The sequence below is a fragment of the Mauremys reevesii genome, linkage group 5 (genome assembly GCF_016161935.1).
Source record: "Mauremys reevesii isolate NIE-2019 linkage group 5, ASM1616193v1, whole genome shotgun sequence".
In the NCBI taxonomy this organism is placed as follows: domain Eukaryota; kingdom Metazoa; phylum Chordata; order Testudines; family Geoemydidae; genus Mauremys; species Mauremys reevesii.
This window is the reverse complement of record NC_052627.1, coordinates 11,646,275-11,659,717: the sequence shown is the minus strand read 5'-3', so window position 1 is coordinate 11,659,717 and position 13,443 is coordinate 11,646,275. Positions and strand designations below refer to the sequence as shown.

At 43.1% G+C, this 13,443-nt stretch overlaps 1 protein-coding gene across 1 annotated transcript in view; it reads left to right on the top strand.

Moving 5' to 3' along the window:
- The window catches only part of MTHFD2L (methylenetetrahydrofolate dehydrogenase (NADP+ dependent) 2 like), a 72,163-nt gene that overhangs the window by 39,055 nt on the left and 19,665 nt on the right, over positions 1–13,443 (top strand). The window contains exon 6 of the mRNA XM_039539210.1: positions 11,623–11,715. Coding sequence (XP_039395144.1) covers positions 11,623–11,715 — 93 coding nt within the window. The remainder of the gene's footprint in view (positions 1–11,622; positions 11,716–13,443) is intronic.

The window sequence follows — 13,443 nt, the reverse complement described above, 5'->3', positions numbered from 1 at the left end:
GGAAAGTTAGTGTTTGGAACATCTCTGTATGTTTGTGTAGTAATTATAGTCAGTGAAAAGCTTTGGGCTCAATCCTGCTCTCATGAAAATCAGTGGGAATTTTGCCATTCATTGCCCTGGAAGAAGAATTAGTTCTCTTATATTGTTAGTTATCAGGTTTAAGGAAGCAGGGCTAAAAACTTTCCAAGTTCCCGTCTACAATGCTGATCTAATTAGAGCAGTGAAGTTTGATAGGCAAAAATACTGTACAGTTTTCTGGCTTCTACCAGCCAAGACTCAGAAGAATTAGTGATCTGAGACCAGGGGCGGCGGCGGGGCTGCCAGCGCCCAGCAGCGGCGCGCGCGCGCGCCGCTCGTCCGGGTCCGGTCCCTCCCTCTTCCCGCTCCTCGGTTGAGCTGCTGCCCATGCCTGCGGCGGGCCCACCGAGCCGGCACGGCGGGCCTGCGCAGCCGCTGCCTCCGCGGAGGAGCGGCCGAGCGCGGAAGAGGGGGACCGCCGCGTGTCATGCCTGCGGCAGGTCCCTCGTCCGGCCGTGTGACCTGCCGCAGCAGCGCCGGCGGAGCCCCTCGAGCCAAATGCCCGCCCCGGGGCCGCCCCAGCGCGCCGCCGCTGCGCGCGCTGTGTCTAGAGCCGCCCCTGTCTGAGACACTTTTTGTTTTATAATCAGAAAGAGAAATTGCTATGGAATTAGTTTGGAATGACCTGTTTCACAGCTTAGATATTCAGGCCAGTTAAATACCTCCGTTTTCTTCACTTGTATTCAGGATTTGCCTCTGTTCTCCCATGCTTAGAATTGTTGATACAGTATTTAAATGAACCAGTTCTCCCAGTGTTTTCTTTGTAGCAACTGCCATGTGAATGTATTTGCTCCAATGAAAGCTCGACCTGCTTCCTGAGTATCCTGTTACTTACTACTGTTGCCCCTAACATGTGGCCTAAATTACATGAAAATTTAATTAAAAATCTGCACAGCTACATCCATAACTAATGTTAAACCTTTTCCTTAAATCAGAAAGAATAGCAGAATGTGCAGAAAGAATAGCAAATATGGCGGGTGACCAGCTTGGCTTAACAGTGAAATCTTCGGTGAGCTTAAACTCAGAAGGGAAGCTTGGACAGGTGACTAGGGAGGAGTATAAAAATATTGCTCGAGCATGCAGGGGTGTAATTAGGAAGGCCAAAGCACGACTGAAGTTGCAGCTAGCAAGGGATGTGAAGGGTAACAAGAAGAGTTTCTACAGGTATGTTAGCAACAAGAAGAAGGTCAGGGAAAGTGTGGAACCCTTACTGAATGGGGTGGGGGAAGCTGAAGTACTCAATGCTTTTTTTGCCTCGGTCTTCACAGACAAGGTCAGCTCCCAGACTGCTGCACTGCGCAGCACAGTATAGGGAGGAGGTGAGCAGCCTTCAGTGGTGACAGAACAGGTTAAGGACTATTTAGAAAAGCTGGACATGCACAAGTCCATGGGTCCAGATCTAATGCATCTAAGGGTGCTGAGGGAGTTGGCTGATGTGATTGCAGAACCGTTGGCGATTATCTTTGAAAATTCATGGTGATCGGGGGAGGTCTCAGATGATTGGAAAAAGTCAAATATAGTTCCCATATTTTAAAAAGGGAAGAAAGAGAACCTGGGGAACTTCAGACTGGTCTGCCTCACTTCAGTCCCCGGCAAAATCATGGAGCAGGTCCTCAAGGAATCCATTCTGAAGCACTTAGAGGAGAGGAAGGTGATCAGGAACAGTCAGCATGGATTCACCAAGGGCAAGTCATGCCTGATCAACCTGATTGCCTTCTATGATGAGATAATTGGCTCTGTGGATATGGGGGAAAGTGGTGGATGTGATATATCTTGACTTTAGCAAAGCTTTTTATATGGTCTCCCACAGTCTTCTTGCCAGCAAGTTAAAGAAGTATGGATTGGATGAATGGACTATAAGGTGGATAGAAAGCTATCTAGAATGTCGGGCTTAATGGGTAGTGATCAATGGCTTGATGTCTAGTTGGCAGCCAGTATCAAGCAGAGTGTCCCGGGGTCAGTCCTGAGGCCGGTCTTGTTCAACAACTTTATTAATGATCTGGATGATGGGATGAATTGCACCCTCAGCAAGTTTGCAGATGACACTAAGGGTACGTCCATACTACCCGCCCGGATCGGCGGGTAGCAGTAGACTTCTCGGCGTTCGATATATCGCGTCTCATCTAGACGCGATATATCGAACTCCGAACGTGCTCCCGTCGACTCCGGAACTCCACCACCGTGAATGGCGGTGGCGGAGTCGACGGGGGAGCCGCGGACGTCGATCCCGCGCCGTGAGGACGGGTAAGTAGTTCGAACTAAGGTAGTTCGACTACACCTACGCTATTCGCGTAGCTGAAGTTGCGTACCTTAGTTCGACCCCGCCCCCAGTGTAGACCAGGCCTAAGATGGAGGGAGAGGTAGATACGCTGAAGGGTAGGGATACAGTCCAGAGTGACCTAGACAAATTGGAGGGTTGGGCCAAAAGAAATCTGATGAGGTTCAACAAGGACAAGTGCAGAGTCCTGCACTTAGGACAGAAGAATCCCATGCTCCGTTACAGGCTGGGGACCGACCGACTAAGCAGCAATTCTGCAGAAAAGGATCTGGGGATTATAGTGGATGAGAAGCTGGATATGAGTCAGCAGTATGCCCTTGTTGCCAAGAAGGCCAATGGGATAATGAGCTCTATTAGTAGGAGCATTGCCAGCAGATCGAGGAAAGTGATTATTCCCCTCGATTTGGCACTGGTGAGGCCTCACCTGGAGTATTGCATCCACTACAGAAGGGATGTGGATAAATTGGAGAGAGTCCAGTAGAGGGCATCGAAAATGATTAGGGGGCTGGGGCACATGACTTACAAGGAAACGCTGAGAGAACTGGGGTTATTTAGTCTGCAGAAGAGAAGAGTGAGGGAGGATTTGATAGCAGCCTTCAACTACCTGAAGGGGAGTTCCAAAGAGGATGAAGCTAGGCTGTTCTCAGTGGTGGCAGATGACAGAACAAGAAGCAAAGGTCTCAAGTTGCAGTGGGGGAGGTTTAGGTTGGATATTAGGAAACACTATTTCACTAGGAGGGTGGTGAAGCACTGGAATGGGTTACCTAGAGAGGTGGTGGAATCTCCATCCTTAGAGGTTTTTAAGGCCAGGCTTGACAAAGACCTGTCTGGAATGATTTAGTTGGGGTTGGTCCTGCTTTGGGCAGGGAATTGGACTAGATGACCTCCTGAGGTCTCTTCCAACCCTAATATTCTGTGATTCTGTGATTGCATGACTCCTCCATATGCATTTGATATCCAGAACTGTGTAAAGTATTCGTAGCGAATAGTTTATTTGAGTAAATTAGTTCTTTGTCTGTTTGCAGATTTACTTATATCAACAGACTTAAGCTAGTATGAACTTCTTTTTCAAGCTTATTTGATTAATGTTTTATGCAAATATCTTTCAGTCTATGGAATTGCTCACAGATTATAAGCAACTCCTATTTGCCATCCATAATTCATTATTTATGCTGTGTGACTGGACATCTGAGTTCCAGAACTATTGTTTCTGTTCCATGATTGGATGTCTGAAACTTTTATATACAGGTGGGAGGAATTGAATAAGTCACTGAAGCTGTTTAAGTCATTTTCCAGATGACCAGGCAAATACTTATGTCACAAAACTTTGCAACTATATATTTGCACAGGTATTTGTAAGACTTTTTCTTTCTATGAACGTTCTTGCACATGAACGTTATTTGTATGGATATTTGTGAGAGAGAAATGAAAGGGTTATGAATTACCACTGAAATGCATCAATGGATTTTTATTCCAGCAAATGTTTTCAAATGCTGTTTTGCAGTATTCACTCAGCTTTCTGAAAACCCTCCTCCTGGAAATATTTCCTGTTTCATTGTTTCACCCCAGAGGTACTTAAAAGCTATAACAACACTTCCTTTGCCGTCACCTTTTCTCAAAACATATCTTTAAATTCAATGAGCCTTGCTTCATTGGGAAATCGTTTTCATGCCCCTTGAGCTAATTTGTCAAGTTCTGTACTCTTTCCAGAATTTGAATATCTCTGTAGACTCAATATTCATTTCTGTATTGTACACAATAGACTGTCATCCAACATTGCCTTCTAAAAGGGTAGTGTTATCTTACAGGGTCTTTAAATGTTCACCCTGCATATACTTTGTAGGACTTAATTTGCTTGTTTTATTTGTCAAGGATGAAGCCTCTACTTTCTGACTATTGTTACTAATAGGTCCTTTTCCTCCTGTATTTCTGTGCATAAGGTACCATTCAGCATATAAGTGGCTTTTTCACTGGCTCGCCTTTGAAGCAGGATTTAATATTTGAACATTGGGGAAATGAAGCAGGGGAACAAGGGGACCCAGCGAAAAGCTTCACGCAACCACTGAATAGAATCCATTTTTTTTTGTATAGCTTGATAAAGGAGATCACCATCATGCCCTTGGCTCCTCCTCACACCGCCCCCCATAAAACTCAACCACAGTATCTGCTCCCAACTTGTGCCTCCAACCTACTCTTTTTTTCTCCCTCCCATGTTGAGACTCCCAGCGTGCTCCTGGCTGGCAAAGATACAACATGCTGCTTTCCTCCCAGCCAAATGTATTGTACTTCTAGAGAGGTGTCTTTGTATTTCATAGGTTAAATTATCTATTCTTCTAGTCAAAGCAACCGTAACAAAACAAGTGCGGGAATGAAAGGAAGATGGATGCGGAGGTGTGTAAGAGGGCTTTTGCCAACCCAAAAGCTGGCCGTAACTTGGGAATTGGGTGACTTATTAGAGGATGAATTAATTAAAGATGCTTCTATCAGTTTAACCCTTATTTAGCTTGATAGGAGCTTTGTAGACAACCCAAAAGTTGTCTTTGTAGGTGTGATTTCCATCCCTATTTAATCAGTCTGTATAAAATGGTTGAATTACAGGCACAAGGGGCTAGATTCTGCCCTGTGTTGTGACCCCTGTATGATGGCTCTGTGGAAAGCTCCCAGTCTTACAGGGGATTCCCAAGAAGCATATAGCCAGCAGAACTGGCTCCCTCTCTTATACAGCCCCTGTCATAGTGGAATGGAGCTCTGCACTTCAGCCACACTGTAGTGCTAGGTGGCTCTGTGCGGTGTCATTGCGGCTCAGCATATTTAGAGCAGCCCCTGCTGTAGCCTAATCTGGGAGGTGCAAAAGAAGCGTACAGCCCCCTTTGTACTTATGAGGCTCCCGCAACCTCAGCTCAGCCGCAGCCCAGGTGAATCAGGGCCCAGGTGAGAGGAAAATGATAAAACAAGGGAAGGGTTTTGTTGGTTTCCTCAAAACACTCAGTTTACACATACTATAATACACATACTATACACAAAAGAACTTCACTTTGTTTTATAACCAAAGATGTGAATACTGTTGCAGATTACAAATATCTATTATACTTACATGTTTGTAATCTGCATCAGTACTCACATCTTTGGTTATAGACTCATAGACTTTAAGGTCAGAAGGGACCATTATGATCATCTAGTCTGACCTCCTGCACAATGCAGGCCACAGAATCTCACCCACCCACTCCTGTAACAAACCCCTAACCTATGTCTGAGTTATTGAAGTCCTCAAATCGTGGTTTGAAGACCTCAAGCTGCAGAGACTCCTCCAGCAAAGTGAAGTTCTTTTGTGTATAGTATGTGTATAATTTACTGCATTGTAGTCGTTACCCAATGCTCAGATAATGGACAACATTCTTGTAATCCCTGAGAACAAGGAGATAGTAGCTAAGGGAATCTTCATTGGATTTTCTATTATTAATTTGAAATCTCAAACTTAGCATTTTGGCATACATTTTTACATACCTTTTCCTTGTTTTAATCTATAAATGAGAGTGAATATACTAATTGTGGTGAAATGATCTAATGGGATAAATCTTTTTTTAAAGCGTGTATGTGTCCTGGTTACATTAAGAGTTATAATTTGCATCATACAACGTTTGAACCTACCCTCATAAACCAGCTACCTCTTACCATCTGACTTCTAAAAAATAAGATACTAGTCAGAATTCTTCCCTCATTCTGACCCCCACTTCCCTGACAAATCAAAAACCTCACAGTGTAGTCCCAAGACCATCCCACCAACAATGCCCCACCTAGCATACGGCAACCTGTTGTTAAGGAGCATCTGGAATCCAATGCACATCATTTTGGCTCAGGGTAATTGATGATGATGAGTGAGGAGAAAAGAAAAGAAGCTTGACTTTCAGATCTCATGTAGAGCTTGAAGGTCTAACATTTTTTAAAATGCATATTTTTATTTTTAAAATTAAGGATTGTATCTGAAATCAGTGACGGACAATAAGCATCTAACCCCACAGTGTCATTTTTGCAGCCACTGGTTAGAGTAGAACCACCCTTTAAACGTTTATGACCTCTTGATGGAACAACCCCCTGTTCCTTGCCAAATCTCACTAAACCAAGTCTCATTCTGTATTTTTTCTGAGTGGTTCTTTCTCTGACAACAATGATCCCTCCTCCACCAATAAGGGCAAAGATGAAAAGTAAGTAAAAATAGTCACCCTCAGTTTCTCCTAAGAATAAGACATCTACCCCCAAACAAACCCACACACTTTCAAAAGAAACTTTAAAAGGTTTCCTCTTCCTCCTAAGAACCCAGTGAGTACAATAAATACAAATCCTCAAACAATGACTCTTTGAGGAACGTTAAATTGGATGGCATCAATAATCTGATTAAATTATTTTCTACAGATTTTCAGGCTTGTCTTAAAGCTGAAAAAGTTGGGGGCACGGGGGGATCTTTTTAGAGGCTGAGAGGAGATATAGAATTTGTCTAGCTTTATCTGATCAGGATTAGATTGTATTGGAGGTCAGAGATGTTCCTGATGGGGAATTCCCCATATCTAAAAGTTTTGATAAATTGATACAAATTCTTTACAGACATATCACAATTATGGAGCTCTTTTCCTATGCTGGATTCAACTATACTGATCTGTTTCTAGAAGTCCTTCTGTCCTGCAGATGGCAACACCTCCCTATCTGATCCCTCTGGCAGGAAAGTTGATGCTGGCCTCAGAAAGGAAATTGTATTCTTCTCTAGAACAGGGGTTCTCAAACTCCATTGCACTGCGACCCACTTCTGACAACAAAAATCATTACATGACCCCAAGGGGAGGGGGGACCAAAGCCTGAGCCTGGGTGGCAGGTCCCCTGCCCAGGGCTGAAGCACTTGGGGTTGGGCTTTGGTCCTGGGCGGTGGGGCTCGGGCTTTGGCCCTGGCCCCAAGCCCCAACAAGTCTGAGCCAGCCCTGGTGATCCCATTCAAATGGAGTCTCACCCACTTTGGGGTCCCGGCCCACAGTTTGAGAACCGCTGCTCTAGAAACCAGGCTTCAATCCTAACTATATTTGCAGGCTGGTGGAGTGATTTAGCAGGATCACACAAAAAGCCTTAGTCAGCAAAATCTTTTCCTCCAGTTTATTCTTGAAGTTTAGGTAATGGTGTATGGAAAAAAATATATTTATGGTATTTTAACCTAACCACAAAATAAACAGAAAAGCTCCCTACTTTGAGGTTCATACAAGTCCCATGATAACTGCTGTGGATGTGAAGCCCATTCTTCAATGCAGCTGCTAGTTCTTTGGCTTTAGGGACTGCCTAGGGACAAATCCTTCCTCAGAAGTTGTAGGGAAAGCCTGTAATGTTCATCCTTAGAAGCTGATTAAGTTTCCAGCCTACTCTTGACTTTGCAGAATCTCTGGCCAGCAGTATAGTAGCTCAAAAGGCTGTGTGATTATGTGCATGAAGGAAAGGTATATTTTTCTAAACAAGCTGGCATTTCCTCTCCTCAGAGGAAGTTTCTTTGATGACAGTTGGTGTGGACTTTTCAGCTTTTTAAAAGTCTTCCTTTCTAAAATCTTAATGAGAACTGTACCCATATGTACTGTTGCAAAGGTGGCTCTTCTTTCAGAGATTCCCTATTAGATACACAGCTATGTTTCTTGGCTCTGGATTCCATAATGTCAGGGTCTATATTTCCCCTCCCTCGACTCTTCTCCCTAAGGGAATGGAAACCGATAACATCCAGTTTCTAATTGCTGCCTCATGGACATTTCCTCCTCTGTGGCTTTGTCCCGTTTGATCTCCCCATCAGTCTAGAAAAGAGGGTGGGTCTACAGCACTGCATCTCTGGTACTGCAGTTTTAGCACGGAACTGGAAGGTAGGCATGCTACCCTGTTCTTCACAGTTCATTTGAAGTTTAAGGATACCAAGCAATGATGTAAAATAACTGAATTCTTTTGGGGTTTTTTTTACAAGAAATTTGAAATCAGTGGCGGCCGCAGCTCAGCTGGGGCATTACTTATGCTCGGAGGAGTTGCGTTACACATTCCAGTAGCTCCACAGCATTATCAATTCCTGCACTTGGTAATGTGGAATGATTAGTACCAGCATAAAGCTCTTCCATTCAGGATAGCATCTACACCTCAGGCTGTTTTCCAGAGTCAGGTTGTCCTGGCAATGTGAGGCATTCAGTGCTCTCTCCTGAAATCTCAGCAATAATGGATCAATGCAGACAATCTGGAACCTATTATTTATATCAATGAACCCATAGCATTAATTTCCTAAGAAGAGATCTGGTTCTTCTGCAATTTGGGTGGAAAAAATAAATTAACTATAAAGAGGTTCATCTCATATAAACGTCTCAATATGCAAGCAGGTTGCCTAAAGTATCAATTCACTTATGTGTGAGAGAGATCCTTGAAGAAGATAAACTTTTGCCATCTAAACAACCAGTGGGATTTCTCCCTTGTTAATTTTTTTTGTGCCAATGATAATCAGTAAGTTGAAAGACAGGACAGCAGATTTCCAGAAAGAATAACATCTCCTTTCTGTTTCCACAATATCTGTTTTGTGCATTTCCTTTCATTTATTGATCCCTAAGATGCTAAGGGAGGAAAATGTAGCTTTAAGTAACCTCAAGGCCTAGGCTTCATCTATAGGATTCTTGACAAGAATGATTGGGGGCGTTTCTGTCACAGCAGACCTATTAGCTAAGAGATTCTAGAAGAATGGTCCAGCTAACACCCAGAGTCAGCTGCAGCCAGGCTATTTGTCCTTAGAGCCTGAATTTGAGTATGGAAAGTTGCTGCCCTCCCTTTGACCCCTTATAATCTTTTCTGTCTATCTCCTGTCACTTAGAATTGTGTTTCAGCCAGCCAACCATCCAGGTTTTTTCCCCCAGGGACCCCATCAACAAAGAGCCTCAGTGCTGAACAGTTAGATCAGATCTGCATACTGATGTCCAGAGGGTACTTTGTAGGGGATTCACCCTTTCCAGTTTCTATGAATCTATGCCTGTTTGTTTCCTTTAGCTTATTTGGTTTTATTTTTTCCTTGTTTGTTTTTAACATTGCTTATGGATAAGCTTTAACAGATAGGTGGGTTTTGCAACAGCGTTTTAAATTCTGTCAGTGTAACCTCCTCTGGTCCACTGATTCAGTGAAGCTGTTCCCACACTCTGGGTGTCTCCCTGCTGCCAATTACTGTAGTACTCATGATTCATTTCTCTTGTGGGAGAGCACATAAAGTACAGGTATATGCTGGAAGAGGGAGTGACCTTCCCAGTAGGGTGGATACATGAAGGATGGATAGGGAAGAAGAACAAAGAATCCAGTGAGGGCACAGTTTGAAGGTATAGGAAGAAAAGTGCATCAATGAGATGAGGTGCAGATTTGGTCAATAATAGATGTTCCTGAGGTGTCAGAGCTGATGGCAGGGACTGAAATAGTGAAAATTGTAGTGTAAAATTTTAAGAGGAAACAATGTGCCAAGGGACCTGAGATGGATGGAGCTTGAAAAACATGGGGTGAAACAGGTTCAGGATATGCAGGGAAGATAGCAAAGAGAAAGAGAGCTGGCATCAGGCTCAGGGCCTGGGAAGAGTCTTCTTTGCTGATTGTTACCTTCATTGCTTTCCCAATTATCTCCTCCTTGCTTTCGGAAAACAACAAGGAAGCTTGGTCCCCATGCTCACGAACCTCCTTGATTTGCATGATGGGCTACTCTCAGGTACCTCACAATTGTACGATTTTTCATATCTAGTGTTAGGCGCCAAAGAAGAACTGTCCTTGCCCAAATACATACACCCATGCAAGGGCAGGGCTCCAGAGCTGCTGAGTTTGCCCAAAAGACTGTAGGCCTCTGTTTGCCATGCATGCAAACTCTTCCTGTGGTCTCTAGCACAGATGAGTGATCAGCTCTTTGCTTAACAGCGAGTAACAGGAGATGGTGGAACAAGCCTTTTCTGCATCTGCAATGAAAGAAAAGCAGAAATGGAGATTTGGGAGACATTTTCCTTTCTACTTTTTTTGGTATCCATATTAATGGAATAATATGTGTCTGAGCAGTATGAGATGAGCAATCTTTGTGCTTCTCCTGGGGTTTAGGAGAAGAAGGCATAGGACAGCCAAGATACCTCATTTGATAGTACCATATGATTTGGTCTGGCTAATTTCTTCCCCTAAGAAGGCACAGTGACGGGCATTCTCAAGTCTGTCTAATAGGAATTTTACCAGATACACAAATAGTGACAGTGTTGTTAATTGTTTTGGGCATGTATGTTTCTTAAAGAAATCCTCTCCTCTCTGAAACCTGCTAGGGCCACTGCAATCAACAGTGATACTCCTTGTGCTGGCCCCCAACATGAAACTAATGGTAGCCAGGGGCAGAGCTTTGTAAGCAGAAAATTCTTGGTGGTAGACTTCCATATTGCTGTCGTAGCTCCCAGGAATCCCCATGCAATCCAAGCTCTGTTGTGGATAGAACGGAGGCAGAGCCATGGATGTCTCCGTCCTGCATGATGAACCATTTCCAAATCTGAGGGGAAATATCAACAAGAATGAATGCTGCTCCTGTTAACATTAATTACCACACGTTGCCCTTTTGGTATATTCCAACCTCTCCAAAACATACATTGAAAACTAAACTCTGACCTGTGGGAAATGCCGAGATGTGAGGTAACTCTGCTGTTACCTCAGGTTGTAGACATAGAGAAGTCCATAGTATCCCTCAGAATTTGTGCCACAGAATGGCAGGAGAGGTGTATAGTTGGCAGAGAGAGAGATGAATGGCCAAGGGCACATGAGGAGAAAGTTATAAACATACTCCCCTTATATCCAGTGTTTTAGGTTGTGATAAGTGAAGGGGTCTTACAATGCTACACTCCTATCACATTTAGTAAGACAGATACATGAGGCCAGATTCATTCCCATGTAATTCCATGAAACTCAGTGACATTAACCCAGGAAGGAATTTAAACAACTGTTAAACAACTGCACTGGGTTATGTTTTTGAAGGATGAGAGTGATGTGGTTGCAGTTCTTTGTATGTGTGGGAAGGCAAGCAATAGCATTCTGCATATGCTGAAAAAGGGTGTCAGATCATAAAAAAGAAATATATTTGATGCGTCAGATCATAAGACAGGAATTTATTTGATCAAATGTGTGTTCTTAATATATCAAAATCTAATGAATCGTTTCCGCATGTTAATAAATACTTTGTGGGAGTTTTATAAATGACAATTAATTGTAAATATTGTACATTACAGGTGATGCTACAGTGACAATTACTCACAGATATACTCCAAAAGAGCAGCTGAAGATCCATACCCAACTAGCTGACATTATAATAGTAGCTGCAGGTAATACTAAGTGTCCTTAATACTACAGTGGCAAATGTTAAAAACCCACCAGGTACTCCGTTTCTACAACTGTGGTGCCACTAGTTGTTTTAAATGTGTTAACTAAGTGGATTGTGATCATGCTTGCTGAGGGTGCTTCAGTGGGTCTGCTTGTTTTGAGTAAGGGAAGAGATTTGGCCCTCAGTTCTTGCTCTTCATATTTGCAGATTCATAAACTAGTTTCTCATCACATATGACACCTTCCCCTTAGGGAAGCTTAAGGATGAACTCAGGAATGGAAACCAGTCAGTGCACAGCTTATACAGGTATAATCATATAAACTAAAACATTTTCTGTACTGTACAAAAATGGTGAGTCATTCAACTTCTGACAGTAGAGTTTCCTTAAATCAGCTGGAGGCCACGTTCAGGTAACAATAGTGCCTTTCTTTTGCTATTAGAATTAAGGTCAGCCTTGGCAAATTAAATGCGGTTGTTTTGGTATTATGTATGTATTATTCATCCTTGTTTTGTACAATTGCAGTATAAAGAGGGAAATGGAAGAATGGGCTGTTGAAAGAATGGATTTTCTATAATTAGTAACTGGAAAGTTCAGTGGTTTGATATTACTGGAGATATGTAGACAGAAATACTTGTGTTTTGATTTGGCCTTTCTTCACTAAATAAAGAACTAATCAGAGTTCCAACTTTGGATGGCAAATGTTGCTTTAATGGTATTTTTAATATACATCCTAACAACATTAGAAACAAGTTTGGCCAATGTCTATGCAATTCTTCTGGTTTTTTTTCACAGTGGCCATTCAAGCCGCTCTTGCAGGACACAGGATTTGTGTCATTTCACCTCCCCCATCACTCCTCCACACTCCAAACCCCAAGGCTTGCTAACGGCCTCCCGAGGAATAGGGATGGGGATGGTTTACTCTTAGGCTTATCATTTCTGTTCAAGTGTGAAGTGAGGTGCTGCTTTCCCTGACAGGCTAAATGCACTTCACATGCCAGCTTAGGAGCAAGAAAATAAGCTCTGGTCTTGAGCTCAGATCTCCTACATGGTGATTACCAGACTGTGCACTTAACCAGAATTCACAAATTATAAGTGGAAAATAATAAAGGATTTGGAATCATTTTCTTTGGTGTGTCTGTGTAGATAAATGCTTCTTAGTAGTTCATCAGGACTTACTCTCAGGGTTTAATCACAGCTTCTGAACAAAGTGAGTTGTTGGCTATGCTTGCAGTTAAACTGCGTTCAGTACCAATTCAGCAATACCTGTTCCTTACACTTTTTCTTCATGTCACCTGTTAGAACAGTGATTCTCAAACTTTTGTACTGGTGACCCCTTTCACATAGCAAGTCTCTGAGTGTGACCCCCCCCTTATAAATTAAAAAACACTTTTTTATATATTTAACACCATTATAAATGCTGGAGGCAAAGCAGGCTTTGGGGTGGAGGCTGACCGCTCGCGACCCCCCACATATTAATCTCACAACACCCTGAGGGGTCCCAACCCCCAGTTTGAGAACCCCTGTGTTACAGGAACATGATACAACACTCATTACACAATATGAGATATATCTGGGCTAGATTGTGCAAAGTACACACAGCCCTGCATTGGGTGTGGCGTGGAGTTGCACAGCCCCAGTGGAAGCTCAGGGAGAGAGAGCGCCTCAGAAAGGCATAATCCCTTTAAGTTTCCCTGAGTTCACAGGAACTGTGCAGACTGCATCATTCTC